This window comes from Athene noctua, chromosome 22 (genome assembly GCF_965140245.1).
Source record: "Athene noctua chromosome 22, bAthNoc1.hap1.1, whole genome shotgun sequence".
NCBI classification, from domain to species: Eukaryota; Metazoa; Chordata; class Aves; order Strigiformes; family Strigidae; genus Athene; species Athene noctua.
Genome location: NC_134058.1, coordinates 4,480,605 through 4,506,794, shown reverse-complemented (window position 1 = coordinate 4,506,794; position 26,190 = coordinate 4,480,605). Strand labels below are relative to the sequence as shown.

The 26,190-nt window shown below is 38.7% G+C and overlaps 1 protein-coding gene across 3 annotated transcripts in view; it reads left to right on the top strand.

Moving 5' to 3' along the window:
• Nucleotides 1–26,190, top strand: part of RERE (arginine-glutamic acid dipeptide repeats) — a 203,905-nt gene that overhangs the window by 25,409 nt on the left and 152,306 nt on the right. For 2 of the 3 annotated variants that reach the window (XM_074925101.1, XM_074925100.1), the window contains exons 2-3: nucleotides 857–1,327; nucleotides 20,483–20,553. In XM_074925101.1, the coding sequence (XP_074781202.1) occupies nucleotides 1,003–1,327; nucleotides 20,483–20,553 (396 nt within the window). In that variant the 5' untranslated portion in view covers nucleotides 857–1,002. The remainder of the gene's footprint in view (nucleotides 1–856; nucleotides 1,328–20,482; nucleotides 20,554–26,190) is intronic. The other variant, XM_074925103.1, reaches the window with a different exon arrangement.

The window sequence follows — 26,190 nt, the reverse complement described above, 5'->3', positions numbered from 1 at the left end:
AAAAAAATTAAACTTGCATTGAATAATAAAAAATGTGGTTGATATTAACTGTATTGAATAAATGATCAGGGAAGTAAAAATACGGGATTATCTCTTCCCTGCCTATTCCGAATGTGTGAAGGTGAGGAGTTATAACACCCATCTCCATGTGTTCTGTTACTGGTGAAGCAAGCATGAAAGGTCATAATTTTGATATGTAGAAATGCAGATTTTGCTAGTGCACTTCTAAATACTGTGGTTTGGTTTCAATTAATTCATTCCTGTAATCTGTGGATTACAGGTTAGCTCTATTTTTGGAAAAGCAGGGTAGGGGGAAGTCTTCCTAACAGATTGCCCTGGAGGTGGCAGATGGCATTCTTTACTGTGTACCAGCTTTGTAGGGCATCCGTTGCTAGTGGTGTTTAGATGTAAAACAATACGGCCGCTTGCTAAACTTTTCATTTGCTTTGAGGAAAAAGATTTGTAGACTCTCCTTTCTTGCACTTGTCCCTTTCTAAATGTGTTTTTTCACTTGCATGCTTCCTATTCAGCTTCAGGTGTAAAACAATAGATGTTCTCAGTGAGCACTTTCTATCCAAGTTATTTCTCTGGTGAACAAAAGAAATTTTTTTTTAAGGAGTTGCTTTTTGAAGCTGGTGATAGCTTCAGACATTTTATAGACACTTCATAAGTTATCATTTCTGTGAACTCTTCAAAAGACCGCCTGGTATTTTACTGTCTCGTGTTTTCCATACTGAATTGCTTTAAGATGTGGGGTTTGTTTTCTTTGTATTTAATTTTTATTTTCAGAAATTGAAAAGAATTTTGAATATTAACATGGGCTTTTCCCCTCTTTCTCCCCCCCCACCCCTTCAAGAACCTTTTTAAAACGCTGGGGTTGTTGGAGTGGTTGAATTTTTCCTGGCTTTGAGTGAGAAATTCAGAAGACTGAAGCCCAGGCTCACTGTCTACCTTTCACGGAGGCCCAGCCGTGAGAGGACAGAAGAAGGCACGTGGCGAATCATGACAGCAGACAAAGAAAAAGACAAAGACAAAGAGAAGGACAGGGATAGAGACCGGGATAAGGAGCGAGACAAGAGAGACAAGGTGAGGGAGAGTGAGAACTCGCGTCCTCGACGGAGCTGTACGTTGGAAGGAGGTGCCAAGAATTATGCGGAAAGTGACCATAGTGAAGATGAGGACAATGACAACAACAGTGCCACCACAGAGGAGTCCACAAAGAAAAGCAAAAAGAAACCACCTAAGAAGAAGTCCCGCTATGAGAGAACAGACAACGGTGAAATAACGTCCTTTATCACAGAGGATGATGTTGTATACAGGCCTGGAGGTAAGAAATTCTTATGTTTCCTTTGAAAATAAATGTGCACCAGAGCTGCCAGTTAGTTGGCTGCAGCCTATCTGTTAATTTAAATTACAGTTGTCCTAGGGGCAGGTTGCCACGTTTCTATTGGAGACAAATACTGGATATGCATACAAAAGCTTTTAACTGTATCTTGTAATATCTGATTTGTTGAAATGAACTTAGCTCCTCTTTGAAAAAGAGCCACCCTTTTTTCTTTCTTCTCCATTAATTATCTGTGTATTGTATGGAATCTCTGTCCCTGGGAGTTTGAAAACTAAATTGGATAAAGCACTGAGCATCTTGCTCCAACTCTGAAATGAGACCTCATCTGATCTAGAGATTTGTCTAGGTGGCATACAGAGATATCTTCCAACCTTTCTGACAAGTTTTTCTGTGAATCTGCTTTGTAGAGCTCCTCCCCTGTCTTTTGTTTGTGAAAAATAAATCAGGCGACTTAAGATCTCATATGTGTTAGGTCACTAATTTCACCCCTTCATTAATAGCTAGCTAATGCCTATGCACAGCAGCTTAGCTGTGAGTCAGAACAGACAGTGTCAGTGTCAGCAAAGTACCTGGGATGTTCTGGGGACAGAAGCAAAAAGCTTGCAGGGAGCTCTGGATATCTTGGATGTGCCTTTTAATTACTGCCGAGTTCACATAAAGTTTTTAGGGTCTCCTGTAAGCTTTCAAGATCTAAGCTGTGGCTGCTGCCAGCTAACTTCTCCCTCAAAATGAAATTGTACCTGAAAATTAGATGATTCAGCTAGCTGTATTCCTCATTTTTTGAGTAAGAACTTCTGTGCTCATCTACACAGCATTTTAAAAGTGCTGATGGCAGTTGTTTGTTCCACCACAAGGAATAGTTAATGTTTGGCTTTAGTGTTCAAAACACTGGCTTAAGGGCTCTGGTAGTTTTATTTTACATCTCTGTTAAGTAATCAGTATGCTGTAGTAACACTGCTGGAGCAAAATAGAGATGAATTAAAACTTGAAACCATGGGAAATAGGGAGGTAAAATCTTGTCTCAAATTTTCCACGAGGTGTTGGATATCTCAAGTACTAAAATCTCATTGTGTGAGTACAGATGTAAATGTTTTAAATGCTCTCTCCAGTTGTAGTTGCTGTAAATGCTCTGAACTGCTAGTTGTATGTGCATTATCAGCTGCGGATACAGACGGGCTGAAATTCTGCTGGTTTTGGAGGTGTTGCGTTCCATACTTGTTATTCCCTGTGAAAGTTGCGGAGTCTGTTTTCACTTAGATCCACCAACGTTTGCCAGAATAGCTTGTCTGTTGAAATGCTTCAAATATAACTGTAAACCATTCAGAAGATCTCCTTTCCTCTTGGCTTTAGCTGAGTAATATTTGTTGCTTGAGCGGTAGCAATAGGGAGCCTGTAAAAGCGTCAGCTTTGGTGGCAATCTTTATTTTCAGCGTCAGAGGATGAAAAACAACTTAGAATCTGTTAAGAACAGCTGTTGTGTGGGCCCAGTAGTACAATGGGATACACTGGCTTTATTGCAAAGACTTTGCTTGAAACGAAGATGGAAAATCAGTTTGTGATCTCCATTTTATCCTGTAGAAGGATGGAGAAGTATTAGTGCTCTTTATCCAGGAGGTGCAGTGCTTGGAGTACCTCTGAGGCAGCACTTCTTGAGTAGAGGCACATTTGCAGAACAGCAGGAATCGGTGCTGTAGTTATACAGAGTTTGTGACTTTGCCAGATAATAAAGGGGGGGAGGGGGAAGAGCCTGTAAATGCTGGTAGTGTGGGGAGAGCTTAGTTTATGGTGTATTTTTCATGAGGGTATCCACTCAGAATAGCAATCTTTTCGATGTACGGACTGGCAAGAGCTTCAGTTACGGCTTGTGCCTTCTCGCTTGCCAGCAATTACACACTGGGGGAGATTCTACTTATGGTCTGAAATGGAAGGTAAAGCTTCAGTCACAGCACAGGCGTGGAAATGTGTCAGGCAGCAAATGCTCTGTAAATGCTGGCCAGGTACCCTGCAGGCCTGACGGGACTTGAGGGAGCACACATGGTCGATAGTGTGGGACGTCTTCTCTAACAGGCTGCGTCCTTCATCCCATGTATTTTGGTGGTGGTGGTTGCAGATCTGATAAGGGAGCTGGCTGCTTGGGGAGCAGTTCCCTCTTACGTGAATGTATTCGGCAGGGTTTGGAAGAGGTTTTGTGATCTGGTAAAGGATTTGAACCTGGTCTGCCCAGTCTCAGCTAAGACCACAGGCTTCGTGTTCTCTGCGCTCATCTTTCTGCACTGTTGGAAGAAAAGGGGCTGCAAGGATGTGGTTGCAGCTGATTTGGGGGAGGCTGTTCAGTGAAAGAGCAAGGAAAGCCATCGTTTTTGTGGTAATTGAGAGGTTTTACGCCTGTTTTGTAATTTTAAAATCTGCTTATTAAACTGTACATTCTATTAGTAGTATCTAGCATGAGACATACCCTAGCATTGCAACTTTTCTGTTCAGTTTGCTCTCTGCTTTTTTAAAACTGGCACCTGTCCCTTGTCTTAAACTGCAGAGCAATGAGAACACACATTACTGGCTAGCTCACTGTGGGAGGGAACTGAGCCTAGCTGAAACCGGAAGTGACTGTACTGATTTTAAAATTTTATTTAAAATATAATTTCCTAACAGGAGTGACATCCCGAATACGCATTCCATGGCGTAATACATTCTAAAGCAATTTTAGCATCTATTACAGAAGAAAATCTTAGCTTCTGTTGTATGGCTAGGTTACACATAGGGAGATGTATTTGTAGCTAAGGGTACAAATTACATAAAATTTGAGAGGGATTAAGAGAGTTTAATGAGACTTGTGCAGCAAGCATTAGAATGATGAAAATTAAAGGTGTGTGCAGAATGGATAGCTGTCTTCAGCTTACATCTTTGAGGCTTTGAGGAAATCCTTTCCATTTAATTCTTTCTCTTAAATACTTTTATCTGATACGGATAAATGTTAAAGGTCTGCATTTTCTTGCTATGAAGTCCTTGGTTAAAATCTCATTCTGTGTTTACCCCATTGCTGTATTGTACTTAATCCAACACTCAATGTTACTTTTTATTGTGCTGAGCTCAGCAGCTATATTTGAGTAATAGCAAATAAACTGTAAATAAATAGACAATCAAGATCACTGGAATTTTTCAAATGAAAGGTTACACTATATTGTTACTATATAAATACTGTTCTTATTAATTTGCATAGATATAATGAATGTATGCATAGCTTTAAACCCTGTATTAAAATTTATTGAGTAGAGCTTAGACAACACTATGCAATTAATCTTCTCTGCTTTGCTGGAAATCACACAGGCCTGTCTGAAAAGCTTATTGGCCCACTTCCCCATCTGTCCTCTCAGTTTCTACAACCTCCCTCCCATTTCCTCCCAAATCTACTATGTGAGGGGTTTTTTTCTCATTTTTTTCCCCTTTCAGTTCTTACCTTTGTTTTTGTCAAAATGACGGCTAATGGTAACAAATGAATTTTTATTGTACAATGGGTATTCGGATTTGCTTATATAGGCTTATGGCATAAGGTAATTATAGTATAAGATAGTTGCATCAAGACAGGTTTTTTTTTTGTTTTTTTTTTTATCCTCTTAGATTCAGTTAGGTTATTTAATGCTGAATTTCCTTCCATTTCTAGTGCAGATTGATTCCCTTCTATCCTAGTGGCTTTTGCCAACACACAGCACAGTTTGACAGGGTTGATTTCCCATACAGTTTGTATGCACATGCAATATGGTTAACACATGGCTCCTAATTGGGTGTACTCGAAAACTGGTGGTCTTGTTTTGTAGTAGGTTTTTTTGCAGTTCTAGGTTTTTGATAGTCAGACTGTAAGCGAATTTGAATACTTTGATACTCTGCTGTGCAAACCAGACTTTATAACTACATCTGTTGTTTGGGTTAGACAATTGATCTCTGTGTACGATTTTCTTTATAGAAGAATGTATTGAAGTGCTGTCAGTCAAGTGGCTGTCAATGTATTGTACTGGACTTCAGCGATGAAGGTGCTTTTGGAACAGCTCTCCGGGCTTTTCCAAGGGCTCTGCTACTCCAGACACTGTTGAGAAATACAGTGGCTTTTGTACAGGCCCTGCTTTTGATACTTGGTTAAGAGAATGTCTTGCCTAGCAGGAAGAGGGAGCTATGTGATGGGAAACAAATAGTGCTGTCTGTAACTTTAGTTTTCTGGCCAACGTAATAAAAGACGGAAAAGGTAGCGATGATGCTGTTCCAGAGAGCCCTTTCTCCCTCCCTCTTTTGGAGGGCAACAACATGCTTAAAGTCTTACAAGGACCTGATGTATGGAGGTGTTTTTCTTGCATATCTTCAGCTTGGCCTTGAACCTGGAGATTTTCTTTTCACTATCCTGATAAATCGCTCTCATGAAGTAAATGGGTTAAAATTCCAGAAATACCTGCATCAAAACAATAGCTGGTTATGTGGATACTTTTATCGCCCTGTTCCTTTTTGTTCTCTGAACTTTTGCCTATCTTTCTTGCTGGAGGAAGCTGTATGGTCCTTGTCCCCTTTTACCCTCAGTCTGTTCAACACATCAGGAAGGGTTATTACTGTATTAAAGCCAAAGAACTCAATACTGAGGATATTGTTGCTGCTGAGCAGATTGCTGTAATGTCATCACGATGGCACCTTGAATACTGGACTGGAAAAACTTTGGACGAAGGTCTAACTTGATTGGAGCCTCAGGAAAACAGATGACTTCGTATGTCACCTGGAGATGAGGACAATATTGTTTGTTCTGCCTATGTAGAAACATTTAAAAGGATCTGCAGGAATTTAAAAGGATTTATGAGGATCTGTTTCTAGAGTGACATCAGTAGCTATATAAACAGCACATCAGCAAGAGGCATCAACCTGAGGTAATGCAAGGTGAAATGCTTCTGCAGGGAGAGTAGTGTGTTATAGGACTATTGTTTTCTAGCAGATTGCTTAGGAATAGCTTACATGAGAGCCTCTTTGTTCTGGGTGGTTTAAGATCTGTGTGAAGCTGCAAGAAGTGCAGAGTTTTAGGTATGGAAAGTGCGGTTTCATATGGTGCAGGGAAGGAGGCAGAGTTAGCCTCTTGGATCCTGGAACATCTGGCCTAGTATACAGAAAAATAGGAATGTGTCTCTTTTCCACTTTGAGATGTTTTAGGCGATCACTATTTGGGACACCTGTTGGACTTCTTGGTTTAGTTGTTTGGTTTTGGGGGTTGATTTAAGTATGGGAATTACTGTCACTACAGTGAAGGTGAGATATTGCTACTGTAAAATACAACTCGAGTTGAGTAGTAACTTTTCTGGATTTATGGGTTGATGTCACTTTAAAGTTTTGTTAGATTTCTGTCCCTAAGCGCTGTTTAGGAGGCACCATAGCCCCATAAGCTATTATCTGGACAGGCATCAGAGAAGGAAAGGGAGACTGAATTTGCAGGTCGGATGCACTGTTGTGAAATACTGCTGCTCAGTTGTCACCAGATGTATCAAAGTGAGATCTTACTACTTTTCACTTTGATACATTCCGTGATTATGGAGTATGTGGCCATTTTTCAAAGGGAGCACTTCATAAGCTATGAAATAGTTTGCAGTCTTCTGTGGCTCAGATTTGAAGCCTGCAGGTGTTGGGTTATTGCACTATCACAATGAGAAAATAACAAAAGATGGTGGGTCATCTTTTGTGTGAATCTGCAGGCCTGACATCAGAGTGTCCTCTGGAGGGTGGCCAGCGCAGTTCCAATCGCCGTGGAACCAGAATTCTCTTTACCTAAGATCCAGTTGGACTGAGATTTTTTTTTCTAGCTGTCTTAAAACCCACTGGCAGTTTGGTTTGCAAGCATTAGACTTCTAAATTTCTAAGCTTTCGTTTTTGCTGGCATAATTAATTGTTAAATGCTGCCTTTATTATAAATATGCCGAGATGTTTTGCGTTGCTGTAACTGAGGGAATTGCTGAAATGGTTGTTTTAATCTAGAAATCTCCATCAGATTTACGAAAAAAATATATAAATAAAGCCCAAACCTAAGCGCTTCCTCCTGCTATTTACTTTGTTAATAAATGGTTCACTGGTGTTTGGGTTCACTGTTGGTGAAATGTGAAATGTAGGAGTTTGGCTTTTGCCCTGACAGATTGGTTTGTATTTGACATTGATGCTTGTTTGTCATTCTTCTGGATGCTGCCTTCCATTTATTCTGACAGCTTTACCAGCTGAGAATGGTGGCCATGCCCGAATTAAATATAAAAATTCATAGAATCTGAACTTGAAATTTTTTTTTCTATAAACCTTGAAGTTCTGGCAAGTGTTTTTTAGGCTGCTTAAAAGGGGGGAAAAAGTTAATTCTTCTCTTGGAAGTTTTAAAATTGGAACTTTGTGATTGAGCAGAAGGAAGAAATGCAATGAAATGATTTTTTTCAGCTGTACGTTTTAATTTCAGGAGGTTTTTGGCCAGGCTGTTTTCTGTCCGTGCTGCATGGACTGACCAAGTTTGTCGTGGAGATGTGTATTTTTGCATGCGTGGTCTTCTCTTCCCTCCAAAGCTTCATAGTTGAAACGAGCATCTCTTCTAACACAATGACTCTGTATTTCCCTCTTCGTTTGAAAGTCTGTTACTGTCGTGATTCTAGGTCACTGAAATAATCAGATATTGAGTGACAGACTTTCAGCTGCTGTAAATAGGAATAACCTCAGGAGCTGTGCTACTTAATGTGTTTGTGAGAGTTCCCTTATTTTTCACACTTACACCACTGTGTTTTCAACCTTTCTGCATATGCGAATAGTGGTGAGGAAAACTTGTAACAATCTTTTTTTAGAAGATATTATCGTTAAGATTTTGTTTCAGTGGAAACAAAAATATGTTCCTTACCCATTCCTCCTTTAGTGATTAAAAGAAGGAAAAAAAAAAAAAAGTAGAGAAGAGGCTTGGATGAGTGAGTTTTCAAACATGTCAGGAGGATTAACAAAACACATAAAAGCATTAAAGAATGCATAAAAGCATCACGGAAAGATTTTATTTTTGAAGTTGATTGAGGTCTGTAGAGAACTGTTTCCACGTGCAGCTGAAACTTGTGTTATTGCTCTGTGCTATTGGCTATAACAGTGGTTGTAAATAATTTTTATTCTTGGCATTTGCGATTTGATAAAAAGTGTTTTTTAAAGATCAGGTGAGTAGATGAGTAATATTGTGTAGAAAATAATTAAGGCTACATGACAGCATACATTGACTGCTTAACTGCAAATAACTATTTTTCTGTATATGTGCTGTTAGCATAAGCAGTAAACATAAGCCAAACTGGGAGGGAAAAAAAAAGAGATGCATTTACCTAGTTCATATTTACTCTTAAATATGGCAGGCACTGCTCTGTGCATGGACAGCTGTTGGTGCTTGACAGATGGAGTCTTAAGTGCAGATCAAGGTTGATCTGGCAAATGGATTCCTCTGGCTTTGTTTGGCTTTTGTGTATAAATCCTGCAGAGCAACAAGGGGGGGGGGGGGGGGGGGGGCTGGAGGGCTGGGACGGGGGACATGGCGTAACCAGTGTTGATGTAACAGGTAGTTTTTCGTATTGTCTTTGTTATTACATGAAATCATGATAGTGTTTTCATAACAGATGGATTGTGCAAGTGGAGAATTTGAGAGAAGACTTTCCCTATAAGGCTGTCGATCTGTGAGTCATCCCTCTGTGTCCATCATAACAAAACGTGGGTCGCTCACAGGAGATGTGCTACCATCGACTACTATAACCAAGTATCACTAAAAGTAACGTGGATTATATGAAGTCTCTAAACATATGCTGTGTACTAAATAAACTTGATAACATTCCCTGAGAAACTTGTAATGCAAAACAAAAATACCTTGTAAAGCTGTGGTGTTTTGGGATGAGTGTGAAGCTTTACATGAATGCCTTATTGACATAATTCTGTGTGTGTGTGTGTCACTCAACAGCTATAGCTGAAAATTTGTGCTTTAACTGCCATAGGTAACTGTGGAACACATATAGGAGCAGTTTTACAGACGGCATTAGGGAATTATTTTTGCAGAGGATAAATGTAGAAAGATTGTAACCTAAGCAAAAAGCAATACTTTGAAGAATGCAGCATGCCTTTATGAAATGAGGCGAATGGATATTTTAAAATAAGAACTGTGGAAAAATTGGACTAAGGGGTAAGAATTCCTTGAGAAAATTTTAAATTAAAAACTGTGGAAAAATTGGACGAAGGGGAAAGAATTCCTTGAGATAGCAGTTTTCAAGAAGTGAGAGTGAAGTTGGTGGCCACAGTAATTGTTCATGGCCTGTCCTCAATTTATTTCAATTGAGATAACTTGAACTTTCAGCTTATGAATTTACCAGCCCTTTTTCTTTTATTCTGTGGAAGTTGCCACAGTCTTTCACTGACAATTAGGTAAAGGAGTGTTTGGTCAATTATGATGACAACACCTGGGTATGCAGTAAACTAAATTCTCATTTTAGTTTCTGTACTGGGAACGATGCTACTGATTCCCATGTAGCACAGCAGTGTGTGCCAGAAGATTGCTTTAACTTCTGTCTGGAGGTTTTTCTGATAAATTGGGGGAGGAAGGGAATGAAATTTAATCTGTCAGAACTTTGATCCTGGGATTAACCTTTACTGCTTCATTTTGGAATACAGGTTTTGTGAAAATAACTTGTAGAAGTATTCATGGGGGGATGGAGGAGAAAGTTCATAGGTGAGGGAGATATTTCTCTACAGGTTTGACACTCGGTGCTGTGTGTAAGCAGGCTAAGTAAAGAGAGTGTGTTAAAGTGAGACTTTTTTTTTTTGTTTGTTTCCAAGTGGAATAGAAAATGAAAGAGGTTAAATACAGCTTGAGAGCTGATGACCATATATTCTCCTTTAAAAGTTATCTCCATTTTCATGTTACTGGTCGATGGGCCACACCAGTATTAATGTCTGTAACTGGGTATAATCTAACTGATCAATGAATTATTTTTTTTATAATATCATAAATTTTTGGCACCTTATTTGGTTTTCCTTTTGTCCTAAAGAGAGTTTTGTATAAACAGTATCTGGTAGCAGAGCACGTGTTGCTCTAACAAAGCATCTTAAGTAAATGGAGCTACAAATGGAAATATTTTTACTTTGTTTCAGCGCTGGCAGAAAGAATGGATCTGTGTAGTTGTCTGTCTTCCTCAAAGTCCAAAATGTGTTATGGATGCTTTTATGAAAAGCTGTAAAGATATTTAAAGCAAGAAAGGGTCAGAAACCCTGCTGTAAAAGGAGTGGCTAGATGTACATGAAAACTGATAGAGATTTAAGGCTTTTTCTTTCCTAAACAAACCATACAAATGAAATATACCTAAATGTAGACATATATTTATTTTACTTTGGCTTGAAAATTTATGCTGGTATCTATTGTATTCATCTTTTTCTTCCTTAAATGGGCATTTCTTATTTAAGCAGCTGACTAGCATACTAGCATGATCATTATGCTTTCAGATGAAGAAAGGTACCATACCAGTGTTGAAACAAAGACAAGACACTTCTGCTGTAAGGTCAGCTTAACAGCTGCTGCGCTCATTTGTCCTGTATAAAAAGTATCTCAGAGCTATTTACAAATTTAAACAATATGAAAATATTTTTTGTTTTGGAAAATACATACAGATTTAAAAAAAAAACCCCACAGGTGTTTTTTCAGTGCTGCTAGGTATCTGCAGAGAGGTTAATATCAGGTTAGCAGTCAACAGAGCAAATATCACATACTCTGACTTGATGGGAGTGTTTGTATTTGCATCACAGCTGGCTTTAAGGCAACAGACTGCAGTATTTGAAATACTGTATTCTGTGAAAATCATCCTCAAGTGACACAGTTTTCCCCTTCTGAACATGTGTTTCTGTTTAGGGCTGCACCAAAATGGATTACTCTCTACCCATTTGTCTAGTTGGGAAAATGAAGTGATGGGAAAATTACTACGGAAATAGTAATGGCTGTAATTTTTTTTCTAGTTGAGGGCTACACAAATAAAGCCCATCCATATTTTGATGAGGTATTGTAGTGTGTTGCACTTTAATTATCAAAAGCGTAGCTAAGGGAGAGAAATTAAGCAACCATTTGGTGTTTGTAGTGGGCTTGGGAATAAAAGAGTCTTCTCTTCCAAGTCCTCTTGGTGTGCTTGTTTTGCCTGCTAGAGCACGGAGTTACAATTATGCACGGTCCAATAGAAGAACTTCTTAAACTCAAAGCCATCTAAAGATGCCAGTTTTCACATGAAGTACAGCTTCATGGGCCAGCTGTATACTGTTGATTTCTTCTAATGTCACCACTGACTCATTACCAAAACTTGGGAAACACAAGTGAATGGAAAGTTCGTGACAAAAAGGGTTCCGTATCTCCAGACATACGGGATCTCTTCAGATTTTTGTGTGTATTGGCCAATCGTGGGCACTGTTTGAAGACATTGTGGAGATTGTTCAGTTGGTTTCGGCGTAGACTGTGACAACTTCTGATGGTTTTTTAAGGCTTATTACTAATGCTTGCGTTGAAAGGCTTAGAAATTGTCTGTAGTCATTGTTCAAGCGTGGTGTAATTTGCATTTTGAGGATTTTTTTTTTTAACAGGAAAAAAACCTCAAGGATATCTAAAAAGTGAGATTATGTAGCAATGAGGTACACTTGTGGTGCTGCTCACCTTTTGTGTCTTCCACGGTACCTGAGAAATGAGTGTCCTTGAAGAGCTACTGAAATGCATCCAGCTCAGGTTTGAGAGACAAGTGGTTGTGTAGAATTTTGTAAAATATCAGTGTTGGGAGCAAATGTTGCACCTCCAGCAAAAGTTTGCTGTGACCTTAAAAGATCAGGAAAGACTTTTTAAATGACATGCATGCAGTAAAGCTTATCTGCTGCTAATGAAGGAGCTCTTAAACTGGTTATTTAATTAATTCTTTTCAGTGGCCTGAACTCTTATTCCCACCCCTCCTCCTTTTTCATGTGTTTAATTGAAAAACAATTCTAAGATAGGAGGATACCCTAGCATGAGTTAGTGGCTGGGCACCTATGATGTCCTTGTTTTCAGTGTGGTGTTTTTTGGTAACACTGTTTCTGTAAGAAAAATGTTTGCTTTGTGTCGGAATCGTTAACAAAATGTGTCTGAATGCATCTTGCAAGCAGAACTGTGTAGTGCTGTGGACATGCATGAAAAGTGCAGGGAAAATAATTGGTGTGGGAAATCATGTAGCTGGGTGCCTGAACTGCAGAACAGTTGCTTTTATAAAATTGGGAACTGCAGACTACAATTAGCTGTCATTAATTTTGTTGAATAGAAATATGTTCCATTTATTGTACAATCAGGAGCCAGGCTTGAATGAGTTTAAATAGATGAAATCTAAATTATGCTGACAGTCCATTAAACAGCAGCAAAACCCCTTAAAGAAAATGGATTCGCTATGATACCAGTTTATAATAAAATCATTTGCCAAATAAGAACTATAGTCCAGGCATTGGGAATACTCCTGTGAGTTTCAAATGAACACAGTAAATTGGTTGAACCATTTATTGCCGAACAGGGCTCTAGCACATTGTTTTCTGACAAGGAGCCAGCAGTGTTGCTTGAAATCTGCTCAGCAGGAAGTGACACTAAAAGATCAGACTAGCAATTTGTTTGTTGTCAGCCATATGGGGGGAAGAGAGGCAACTGTATAGCTCCCTACCTGTCAGTGGTAATATTTTTCTAGTTAAAATCATGCGTTTATCATTCCCAATGCATTCCTCCCTGTGTTTCTACGTTTGTTACTAAACCCTCATGCCAAATATATTGCTGTAGTTACAGGTCTGTTTTCATTATTGACCTTTGTTTTAAAAGATTTGGTAATTTTCCTGTGTTTGGAATACAGGCAAATTCAGATTTCAAGGGTTTAGAATTCACTGAATGTTGCAAATATTTTTCTGATCCTTTGGAAGGTACCACTTGGTTATTAATGCTCTGGAACTGCTAATATTGGGCTCCTAATTGTATTTAAATTGTTCTTGGTGGGTGGTGGTGAAAGATTGTGGCATTTAACTTTAAGTATGTGAGACATTGCAATTCGGAGCCCTGCTGCTTAGGGTTCCCACTAATTTTGACTTGGGCAGAGGAATTTCTAGAGAACAGTTCAGAATTCTCTGATCGTGCTTCTTCACTGGTTGGCAGAGGGTACTAGGACAACTAAGCCTTTTAATTTTAGACAGCAGAATGGAGGAATGTAAATATCCTTTAATTCTAGGATGTAAATATCCTTTAATTACTTGCCTATCCCACAACTTGTATTCAGGATATATACAAATATATATATATACACACACCCCTATAGTGCCTCCCACCTTCCCTCTCAAGTCCTTATATATGACTTTGTAAAGTCTATAAATAAATTTGTCTCCAAAGAACTGGGGTATATCTTGATAAACAGATTAAAAAAAAAAAATTAAAAAAATCCAGGATGGTTCTGGTGAAACAAACACATTTTGCAGGACTTGCCTGGACACTGTTTCTTTTACAGTTTCTCCAATCCGTTTTTTGACTGTGGTGCAGCTGAATCTGTAGACTTTAAGGAGAGTGGTGGCATGAGCGCTCTTAAGTTGAAGTGGTGGATGTGTAACAGGACTGTACACGTATGCTGCAGGGATAAGTGTATCTGAAGTATGGTTTTCAGCACACTGAATGGTTGAGTATAGAGTATGTTTATTATATGGTAATAAATAATATACAATTACATGAGCCTGATGATTCATCAGGTTGGTTGTGACAGTGTAAGAGGTGATGTATGAACTATACAACCTTGGTGTTCAACAAACTCCCCTAAGTTGTACCTAAATTGAGTGGTTTGTGTTTTTACACATCTGGTGCATCGTTTTTCAGCATCTCTAATATAGAATATCTGAAGGAAAGCAAAATGAGGGAGAGAAAGTGTAATCCAGTAAGATACTGGGATGTCAAAACTGGGAAATGCCTGTATATAGGAACTCTGGTTGCTTATGGCTTCACTGTGGAGTTTGAGTTTGTTAAAATACGATGGTGGGGCTTATAGGCAATTCCTTGACAATGGCTTTCAAGGAATATCTTTCCTGTGGAAGTGCCGTGCAGTGCAGGGAGCCTAAGGCTTTGTTTCTTGGATGATGCAAGTGTTGACTCATTAGGTAAAACATAAAAGGATTCTAATTGTGAAGATGGTTACTACATAAACTGCAGCGTTTAAGCTGATAAAGGTTCATGCGTTTGGAAAAGTGAGGTGGTTGGTTTTTTTTCTAAAAGATCTTTAAGTGGATGTATTGAAGCTCTAATTTTAAAAGCAGCTTTTAGTGTGGGAATATTAATGTAACCCTTCAGAACTAGGGCACATCTGGTGAATATCACAAGCCCAAAGGCATAATGACTCTCTACCATGTGTCGTAGAAATACTTCATCTCCAGTGGGACATTTTACATGAAATAGGAAAGTAAGCAAATGCACTCATGGTTGGAGACAGGCAGTGAATCCCACTAACTGTTCAGGGAACTTAAGATTTCTTTATTTTGCCATTGTAGTGGCAAAGGTTATGAAAAGCCTTTCTATTTTTTTTTTTTTTTTTTTCCTGTTGGGTTTGGTTTCTCAACAGCAAACTGGTGTAACAGATGAGATGGTTAACTTCTCTGAGGTGGCCCTTGGAAGTTGACACATGAATGTTATCTCTTGCTGTGAAGAAAGACAGTGAATTTGTAGCACAACCGTTTCCTGTGTGGTTTACTTCATGCTTGCTCTTATTTACTAATAAATGCAGGATGATGTGAGGATGGATGACTATCCTTCAGTAAAAGAGATCAAATTATACTTTGGTAAGTGTATAAGGATATTCAGAGCAATAGTTCTTGTTTGCTGTATTTCATCTTATAGCTTACTTCACAGTAATTTCTTTGTTTTACTTATTTTTCACTGAGTCAATGCAATCAGGCATCTCCTTTCAGTTTCTATTAGTGGTATGATTCTGTCTATAAAGGGGGTCATGAGCTTTGCATAACAAAACACATCTTTAAATTCAGTTTTCAAGGGATCTTTGCAGATGACAAAGCAGGCAATACAGAATGTAGTTGTTGATGGAGGTGTAATAAGGACTAGAACAGAAAAAAATGACTGGAAAGGGAAGGAGACTTGATGGATTTAGAGGTGAGCAGAATACATGCTAAAAAAAGTACTTTAAGGTTATCAGTACCTTTCAAGTTAAAGATGGAACAGGGAGAAGGTAAGTGAAAGAAGGTGATGCACTGTGCATAGTGGGATTAACTTGTGTATGTTTAGGCCAAGGCCTCCTGTGAGACTGGAATTTAGTCATCTGGGGTTGGGATAAAGGTTGTCATGGAGCAGTGAAGAGTAAGCCAGGGTAGTGGTGTTCAGGAGCGTGTGTTGGCCTTCTGAGTTGTATTTTGTTTTGGTGGGGATTTACCTTGTTCGGGTTTCTGTGCAAACCTGTATTGCCCTCAAGCTGCCAAGTGTTGGAAGCTGCAACCATGACCACTATCTGATGTAGTGCACTTGGAGACGCCAAACTAGTGACTTTCCCAGCTTGGATGAGTAGACATAAAGAGGAGTGACTTAATTATAATTATGGGCCACTCAGTCCATAATTCCATGCAGTGAGATGAATGACATTTTCAGTACTGGATAGTATTTCTTTGAAAATCAAGGTGCTGGGAATTGTGTATCACCATAGAGCAACTTGAGTGGACATGATACTGTGTCATTCAACTAATGACATGTTTAAATTAGGAAACTTCTAGTCGGTTTGAGGTTTGTTTTTTTTGTTTCTTTTTTTTTTTGGTTGGTCTTTTTGACTGGAAAGGATTGAACCTTAAGGCTAGTAGAAATGAATATTAATATTACAGGAGCAAATAGATGTTGGAAACATAACTGTATTCTGAGTTCCTTTCTAGTCTAATAGATGTTGAAATAACTGACCAGAATTTCTTTCATGTGTCTGAAGGGAGAGTGCATGTGTGTTCACCGTATTTTGGGCTGACAAACAGCCTCAGGCTTCAGGCTTAGATTTAGTGTGAAGAGACCACATGTCACTTAATTTATATATACATGTCACTGAATCTATATAAACCTGCTGATCAGTAAAAGAATCCAGAAATAAGTGAACTTGTCTGTATAAGGAGCATCTTTATTTTGTGATTCTAAGTATTTTAGCAGTTTCTTCATGACATCTTTGTAGTTGTCACAAAGTGGCAATAGATGCTTGGACAAAAAGCAGCTTGAGCAGTTGTGGTGAGAATTAACTGAAGTTGTCAAGCCTGTGCAGAAGTTCTATGCAGTCTCATAGAACTGAAAATGTTTCTCAAGTATGTGAGCAGTGGGGAAAAAAAAAAGAGGATGCAATAGCACATTGCAGTGTGCTGTGGATAAAGAGGGTCTATTCTGTATTTTTCATGGATATAATAAGTTATGCAGATTTGTTGTGTTAGAAAAATGATACACGGTTTCTCTTTGGGTCCACATCGAAGCTATTCTTCAAAATAATGTATTTGTATTTTGGATTTCTGGTAAATGAAAGTAATTGCTCTTAATGGTGAGTTTTGAGTGGCTAATGTGAATGCATTCATAAATGTTCTCCTTTTGGCATTTTTCCAGTTTGTAGTGTTCATGATGTTGCTTTGCACCTGGATTAACTTGTTTTCTTATCTGTATGGCCTCTATTGCTTTGGAGACGTTTTAACTGGATGTCATCTTTGTTTTAAATCTTGGCTGGCAGCCAGCAGTGCCTTACTTAAATGCAGTGTACTAGTGAGTCAACATGTTTGCTTTATCCATAGGAGAGGCCAGATTCTCTTACTTTTGCGTTGGCCATTTCAGAGGGATGCTTAGCTGTTTATTTTATGCGCTGTTTGATAACACTCTGAAAATGAGCTTTGCAAAACTGAGATATTAAGGGAAAAAAAACCAAACCCTTAGAAGTTGCGGTGTTTTCTGTATTGGAAATCTTTTTATACTCGTTCCCCAGTGAATCCTGACAAATTTCCTGCAAATGAGTGGTGGAACATCATGTAAATGGCTGATTCACCTGGGATACTGAGCGGTTGGGTTTGGGTGCGTAGAGAACTGTCTAAATGGAATGATTAGTCAAGGCAGTCTGGGATAACAAAACAGCACAGGAATACTTTGATACAGTTAAATTGCTACAGCTACTGAGTAAACGGGATTGAATTGTGCTGTGTCAATGCAAGGAGGCCAAGAGGATGCGTTTGGTGCAAGGTAGTTCAGACGCTTACCTCCCAGGAGAGACTGACTTAACAGCTCCGGGGGGGTTTTCAGGATTCTGGATAAAAAGTGGTATGTAAGTGTGAGTTATAAGTAAAATAGGTTACTATTGTTATGGTGTTGGTAGTTGATTACGTATCTATTATTTCAAGCTTTTAAAATGTACATATGTGTGCTGTTGCAACAGCTGCTACTACCTGGCTAAGAAATAAACCATTTGAAAATAGTTGTTTGGGAAAGGCAAGTTGTGCTTGAAATAAATGGGCATAATCCTTTGTGATTCTACAGAGATACTGGAGTTGTTGTACAGAACTGTTTATTGTTATTTTCTTATTAAAAAAGGAAAAAAACCCCAAGATTTCAGTGCATTTTACATCCATGAAACTTCTATTTCTCTTGAGACTCCTGGTGCAAGACATTAAATTCGTCACATTATAGACAGCGAAAATACGCATCAGGAAGCTTCAAAGCGATACTACTTAGTAAGGCTACATAGTTATCTATATATTTAGCAAGGTTTTTTGTGATGCCATCATCACTAAGGCAAATGACTATATTTAGTAAATGCTTGGTTAGCACAAGCATTTTTGAGAGATTGTACTCCTGACCGTGTCTCCTCCTCTGCTCTAATGCTCAAGTGGTATTAAGAGTTCAACATAAATCCAATATATGAGTTAACTCTTTCTCACTGTTACCTTTTGTCTTGCTTTAAAATTTAGAGTTCTTTGCTCTAAAACTATATTTATGCATTAATAGCACAAAAACATCTCTGAAACACCTGCCTTCCCACTGCTGATCGTTTCACTCTTTAGTTGATTCCATTATCCTTATTCTCTTTGTTATTATTTCTCAATTTAGTTGGGGTTTACATCAGGTGGACACCTGGTAAAGAGTTGCCAGCTGTACTTGAAGTGGAATTCCTACTTTTGTGGGCGTTTTTATGCTGAAAAGAGCTGTGCAGAAGTTCTCAAAAGAGGCCAGTACTCTCATGGGGCTATAACTGACAGCAAGTGTAGGAAAGGTGCTTCTCATGAAAAAAGGGCTTTTTGGAACTTGTGGCCTGAGAAATCATGAATTAATTTCAGTGCTGTTTTTATGGATGCTTTTGTAAAGAATGATCAAAAGTTACTACAGTAACAGAAATTCTCAAAGATTTCAGTTGAATTTGTGTAAGTTAAACAACATTAACTTCTAGTTAATACAAAAACCATCAGGAAAACTGCTTGGTTTGGAATTTAGATGCCAAGTTCTGGTTCAGAACACTCAGGCTTTGAGTTGTTAACTTGAGTCTCTTCTAGGGGGAATGTGGACACAACTCTGCTATAATTACATTTCTTCTGTACACTTGGAGAGCAGCTTCACAGATGCTGATAAAATTATGATTTCAGATTATTCCAGATTCTTATCCTGTGTCTTTGACTCTTACTACAAAATAAGCAATAGATTTTTCAGTTTAAAAAAAGGAATCTCTTTTGTCAAGCTCATTTGACTTTATCAAATGCTGTTGCGAAGCGATTAACGACGCAGTTTGAGATGGATGGAGAATGGTGTGGTGAAGAAGCCTGTTTTATAAACAGGTGCACAACTGTAATTCTGGCATATATCACTGAAGTGTCATAGATTTGAAATGCCTGGCCTTTTTCCAGCTTGGTGGATGCATCTACTAAGACTTTCTGCACTTCTGATGGTCCTAAGGTAGTCCTGCTGAACAGCTGCTAAGTTTCTTTCTTTTAAATTAATCTTTGGGCTAACTCTCAGGAGTGGGAGAATTCCTGAGTACAGGCTGGGTTTCAAGTTATTAATGAAAGGTTTCTTTTTTCTTTCACGAGGAAGAGGCTATAAACATGTAGTGTTTATTGCTGGAAATAGTGACAGTGCCTCCTTCAGAATGCTATTTGTGGAGTGTAAGAACTAAAAAATGTCCAATAAATTTTAGATTTTACAAGAGGTGAAGCAGGCCATTAGTTGTGTTTTGAAATGGCTTAAAACTCTCTAAGACATCCAAATTTTTTTGTAGAAATATAAAAAGGTTCATGGAGATTCATTTGTAGAATAGCTGGTGTTCTTTGTGTCTTGTGTCTTTTGAATAGCGGTTACTTATCCGAATCTAAAAGGAGAACACAATGACTGTCCTTTAAATATTTGTTTGGCTTTGGGAGTAGCATGTTTGCTTTCTAGCAAGCTGTGGGTGAGTTTTCGGATTTCTAAGGTCATTATCATTAATCAGGCACTACTTTCCCATCCTGGCTGTAATTTTATTCTGAGGCACTACTCTTGTGGTTATTGCCAAGACTGTTTTTAATACAACAGACCTTATTTTACAGCAACCTTGTAGAGTCCAGCTGTCAAAAGCAAACAAAAATAATTACTCAGTTTCTGTCATGTCAAATGTAATTTGAGAAAGCCCAGTGCTTCCCTCAGGTAAATCTAATTTAGTCTGCTGAATTTCATCTATGATTGGTTGCCCTGGTTTTCTTCACAATTAGATGAGAAAATATGTTAGTGCTAGGTTCTTAATAGCAAGCTAACCACACCAGATCTGATTAGTTTCCTGTCTTATTTCGATCTGGTTCATAGGTTGTGACCTGATCATTTTTATTAACTAAATTCAGAATATGGTCTTCTACCACTTCCTTTTGTTTTCCTAGCAAAATGTCTATTCAAACCAAAGTTAATTTTTATGCAGTTAATTCCCTTATTTATCATCATAAAGCATCTAGTTTCTATTTTTAGATCACACTTGGAATAAATTACATGTTATGCAAATGAAATGGTGGCTCTTCCTAAGCTTAAGCTGTTTTTTAAATTATCCTGTTTTTATGCTCTTTCTTGGAGGTACAGAAGTTAATTTCCATTATTTTAAAATCTTGTTTTTCTTAAAGATTGCGTATATATTGAAAGTCGCCGGCCGAATACCCCGTATTTCATCTGCAGCATTCAAGACTTCAAACTGGTAAGGAAAATTTTCACATCTCCTCCTTTTCCCTGCCCCATTCTCCAGTGAGATGGCAATAGTTCTTAGTCTGTATCTCTTCCTGTAGTTCCTTGCTCCGAGTAGATCTTTAGCTTCTGAAATAGTGGCTGTTTTGTTACCAGGACAGTGATCTATCCTTGATACAGACTTAGTGAACAGGGCCGTAGAGTTCAAATTGTGATCTACATCATTTTAAGGTTTTGTAATCCACAAAAATATGAACTTTGAGTTGAGTGGGTTAGGGAAATTGTGGCTCAGTAAGTTCAGTTTTTTCCTGGGAAGTTATATTTGGCTGTGCCTTTAGCTTTATGCAGCACAGCTGTGTAAATGGCAGCACGTGGGCTGAGTCGTGGTAGCCTGTGTATCTTGGCTGAGCGGGGGACTGATGGTTGAGGATGCAAAAAGAGACTAGGCCAATGTAGGGAGTTGGATTTGGAAAAATATAAAATAATGTTTAAGAATCCTTTAGCACTTAATTATTTAAAAGTGAAAAGCAGGGGACTTGTGCAAGAAACAAATTAGTTGGAGGTGTGATTTGCCTCTTTTCTGATCTGATTTTGTACATGTAAAAGGTTAAACACGTTCCTTCCCAGTATGCTGTACCTGTGCAGAAAACCACTTGCTGCTTACGCGGTGCAGAGCTGGAGGCTGCTGCCCGTTCAACACAGGGGGCACCTGTGCTGGTTTTGCACTTTGTAGTGCTTTGGGTAGTGTCAGCAGGATGTTTGGAAAGGCTACCTGTGGCTGTTGATCATCTTGTTGTTGGTGGTTTACAGAAGTTCTGAGGGTGTAATACACTGTCCTTCCTATCAGTGCAGATGTAGATCACCCACTGCTTGTTGCTATCAAAATATATTTTCCTTTTCCAAACTTTCTTACTTGATTCTTCCATTTCACTCATTTCAAGTTTCTTTTGTGAGACCACAGTGAAGGACAATGTGTAGGCTTTAATATTGATGTCCATAGTAGTGCTTGGCACTTGAGGGTGGTGTCACCCCCCTTTTTTCCTTTTTTTTTCTCCTTTCTTTTAAAGGAGTTGTTGGATTTGTACTTAACAGGTTCTAGCAATGGGTTAAGCCACAGTCGTACTACTCTTGCACATAGCAGGTGCTTTTGTGTCTGACCAGAATTACAATGTGATAGTTGCCATTCTGGGGAATAAGTTCCTGCTGAGTTGCATTAATTGCTCAGGATATTGACAACAAAAGCTGAAGCTTCTGTTGTCAGCATTGGTCTTGTACCACACGTTAAAGCTGCTTGCAAAGCTACGTGGCAAGTGTATTGCAGTATGTTTTAGTACCTCTAAGTTTTTTTTGGAGTAGTTTCTCTTTTCTTGTGTTTTCAGCGTGCAAAGGATATGACATCAGGGTTGCTGGTAGCTTTGCATGTTTTTTCACATGGAAATGGTATCATTGGGTTATGTTTACTTTTGCCTGCTCCGAGTTCTTTAATTTCTGTTAGACTTTTTTTTTTTTCTTACTGACATCATGCAGAAAAGCAACTTGTAAAAATGACAAAAAACCCACCCACCCCTTGATGCTGATTATACTAGCAAAAATGAATCTTCAGTGTGTCACTGTTGATTTTACTTTGAGGGAAAGGCAAGACGTATAGTGGAAAGGACACTTGATTTATCTTCTAGTGTGAGATACCAACAGGAAAGCAGTCTTGTTTTGCCTTCAGCTAAATATGTCAAGTGAAGCAAGGAAGTTAAAGTCAACAGCTTTGAAATGTTGCCTACTAATTAAGTACATTATCATGTTGGTTGTCACAACCTAAAAGTTTTTGGCTGAGTGTACGAGTCTTACTCTATACTTCCTGTTGTTCTATGTGCAGTTCAGGCTTATGAGTTGATGGTGGTGTTTTACTGAGTAAAACAAAGAATGTAAGCTTGCATTTTTTACAAAGAGGGAGTTAAAAATGTGTGTCAGGAAGCATTTACTGTCTCATGTACCCTATCCCGCAGAGTAGGAGGTACTGAGGGTCATTCTGAGGCTGAGGCTAGAGTACCTTCAGTGTCATTCTTGAAGTAAACTGAGGTTCAACTTGCTTTTTCCAGTAAAATCTTAAATCATAATTAGAAATGATTTTATGTTTACTGCAGAACTCGAAACTGTTTCTGTGAGGTCTGGCAGTTTCTTCTAGTAAAATGTTCAAGCTTTCTTCATTTGACAGACAGATGGCAGGAAGCAAAGAAAGTAGAAGCCAATACTGAAGTAGTGGTGTGTTCACTAAAAATGGGCTTACTCCCTTTCATGTTACTCAAATTGTGTTACAAACAACACTCCTGTGGTTAGAGCCATTTTGCCTGCTTCACTTTAATAAATACCAGCATGGAAAATGGGCTGAGATTACTTATAACTTGATGAAGTCGTACTACTCTAGAAGCAGATGTTTCAAATGGTTTCAGCGCAGATTTGTATTCTGGAGTCTAGATCTTGTGACTGGAGAAACCAGTAAATGTTTTCCTGTGTCTGCTCTTCGCAGTTCAGCAATTATGGCAGGTAAAACAATGTACTTTGTTGCATTAGCTTATACTTCCAAGTTTCCTTTGACATTAAGATGAATCAGTTCTACTAAAAATTACACAAGAGGAACAGCTCTTGCTTTCCTGAAGAACAACTGTGCTTCACCAATGCCCATAAAGTCCTAGTGATGAAGTTTTACCTACTGCTCATTTCTTTGTAATCTGTTGCCACCCTGTGTTTTGTTGCTCTGTGTTGCTTCATGTGAAGCAGAGGTGTGATGCTGCAGAGCTTGGTCATTCCCTTTGTGACTTGGATTAGTTCTTGTATGAAGATAAACTGAGGTTGGGAGGAAGAGCAGCAGATTTGGTTCCCAAGCTTTGAGGGCAACGTGAGGAGCATAGTTAGCTTTCTAGGTTTTTCTCCTGAATCAAAAAATGCAATGCTGCATCAGGGCTGGCATTGTGGGAAGAAGTTAAGTGATTTGATCAATGCAGCTTAAGTACGTTAGAAACTGTCATGGGTAACACACATCCTCTTTTGTCTTTACCGTTTCTGTGGTAGTGGATTCCTTCAGGCTTTCTGGGATTCGTGTAAATAACTTTGTGGAATTGAGAAGTAAAATACGATCAAGTGTGATGCGTTGTGTCTTAGGAAAACTAGCAACAAGAAGTGGCACTTTAATCGTCATGTCCTTTTTGGGTCTGGCGTTGCTTCGCTACTTCCATAACATGGGTTTCACAAAGATTAATATTGTCCTTCAAAATCACTTCCAATAATCTGCTGATAGTCTCATATGTTGTTGGGGAGAGGGCTAAATAATACCAGCACCGGAGGAGTGGAGTACTGCTCTGCTGCGTGAACTTGGCATGCTTTTAAGAAATGCACTGACTGTTCCTGCAGCTGGGAAACAGCTTTGAGAAAGTGTTGATTTGAAACCTGTGGGAGCCTCACAGAACACTGCTAGGGAATAAGGATGATGACAGAAGGGACTTCACCTGCTCCTTTATTGCTTGTCCTTTTCTACTCTCTAGTGCTAGTCAAGAGTTTGGAAAACCATCTGTAGTTCAAACTTGCTATTTAGCATCTACTTGGTATAATGCACTTGATGTTGAGAAGGAAAATGCACACGCAATTCTTGGTCAAATGTCATAGTTTTTGTTGTGCCTAATTCTCTATGATACTTAAAGGGAACTGTGTTAATCTAATGATATTCCCCCTGTCCTGACCCCTGTGTCTGATGTCCATAGTTCGGGTAGGTTTTTTGGTTTAATTTTAATTTTTTTTTTTTTTAAAAATGTGTTCTGAACACAAAGATGTTCAGTAAGGTTTGGAGATGAAACAAGTTATTTGTTAGTCTTAAATATGAATGCTTCTTAACTTTCCTTTCTCCTATAACTGTAAATGCAAGTGGTAAGTTGATTTGTTGGGCAGCTAACAAGTTTCACTTTCTCACTAATGACATGTGTAGAACGTTCGTAGTGAGAAAGCACAGGAATAATTTTTCCTTCTTGGAAAGCTATTTATGGCTTAAAAGTGTGAAGACTACGGTGGGGTTGCTTGCAGCTTGTGAGCACATGAACTTCTAATGTTGCAATGGCTTTTATAAGGTCTGCTGCCTTGTCGTTTTGTGTTTAGCTAAACTCGTGTTGTTAGCGCTTTGGTTCTAACACTTTACTGCTCAGTTCTGTTCTGCCTTTGACTTCAGATTTATTTTAAGGCTTTTGTAGGCTTAGAACGGGTTTGGGAAATCTTTTGTCTTGCTACAAATGTTCATGTTGAGTAATTTCAGAAGGATTGCTTGCAGACATACTGAGCATTTGTGTCTTCCATTGAATTCAGTTGACAGGAGAGTACTCAGCAGCCAGAGGAACAAAGCCAGGAGTTTCCAAGTGTATTGCCTGGTCTGATAATCTTGTGACTAAGTTGCTTGTCTTTAAAGTTGAGTTTGTACAAATAGGGGAAGGGTTGTTTTTACTGGCAGTGGTATGGTAAATATGAATGCAAGATACTTGAGTAGCTTGTGGCAGCTTAAGTTCCCTGATGTTTTGCTCCAGTGTTGTGTTCTGGTTTTAAATTACTGCAGAGCTGAGCAACTCATTGTAGTGGTGAATTTTGAAGAAATGTTTCAAATTCACTTTTTTGCTGGTTCAGAATGATGTGTTATGTGAAGGGTACCACAGGGGGGAAAACTATTGTGTGTCTTTAAGGAAGTTCTTGTTTATGTCTCTTTTTGTCAGTGGAAGATGCCAGAGCAAGTACGAATACACTTGCTTTGACTTCGCCTTGCCACAAAATTGATGTGTAAAACACCTTCTAAATGGACACAATGTCTTTATAGTGTAATATTATTTTTAGAATCCAAGGTGCTTGTTGAGGACCCAAGCAAAGGGTTGGAAATCATGAGTGAGGCAACAGTGAGTATTTTTAAGGCACGGTGTCTTGGATCTCTTCTGTTATTTTCATCTGTCTGAACTTTGCTTAAAAGAAGCAGATGGATGGTATGCAGAACCTGGGAGTGAATGAAAACTCACTTACATATTTCAGCTGCTGGCTGCATGCTGAGATCTGAGTGCTGGGTTCAAAAACCAGCTGCCTGTTGGAGGAGCCTTCTAGCTTCAAAGGTTGGTAAGACTTCAGGATGGATGAGGGAAGGGATAGCAGGAAAAACATGCAGATATTCTTCTTTCTCTCCGTTTTTCAACAAATCAGAAGTGCAGTGTTGGTCCAATTTATCCATTGAATTGGAAGCTTCCTTATACCATTAAAATTTTTTTTTTTAATAGGTCATATTTTTCAGCTTTTGTCTTCTAATCTCCTTTGTCTTTGCATAATTATGAATTTTGCTGCAATTTCTATATCTTTAGTGGTCACTAACTGAGGTTTGCTAAATTGACAGATTTTAGTTATGGCATTAATTTTGTCAAACTTTCTCTTTTGCATTCCTTCTGTGTGACAGACTCTCGAATGGATTACCAGTATCTATCAGACACTCTGTCGGACAGGCACAGTGATCTTTTTACTGGCAATTGGTAGTCCTTTGACAAACCATCTTAACTATGTTTGTAAGGTATTTTATCGGAAATCTATAAACCTGCCTGAAGGCAGTCAGCAGAATTTAGCATAAAGGTACCTTTGATGGGTCTTTAAA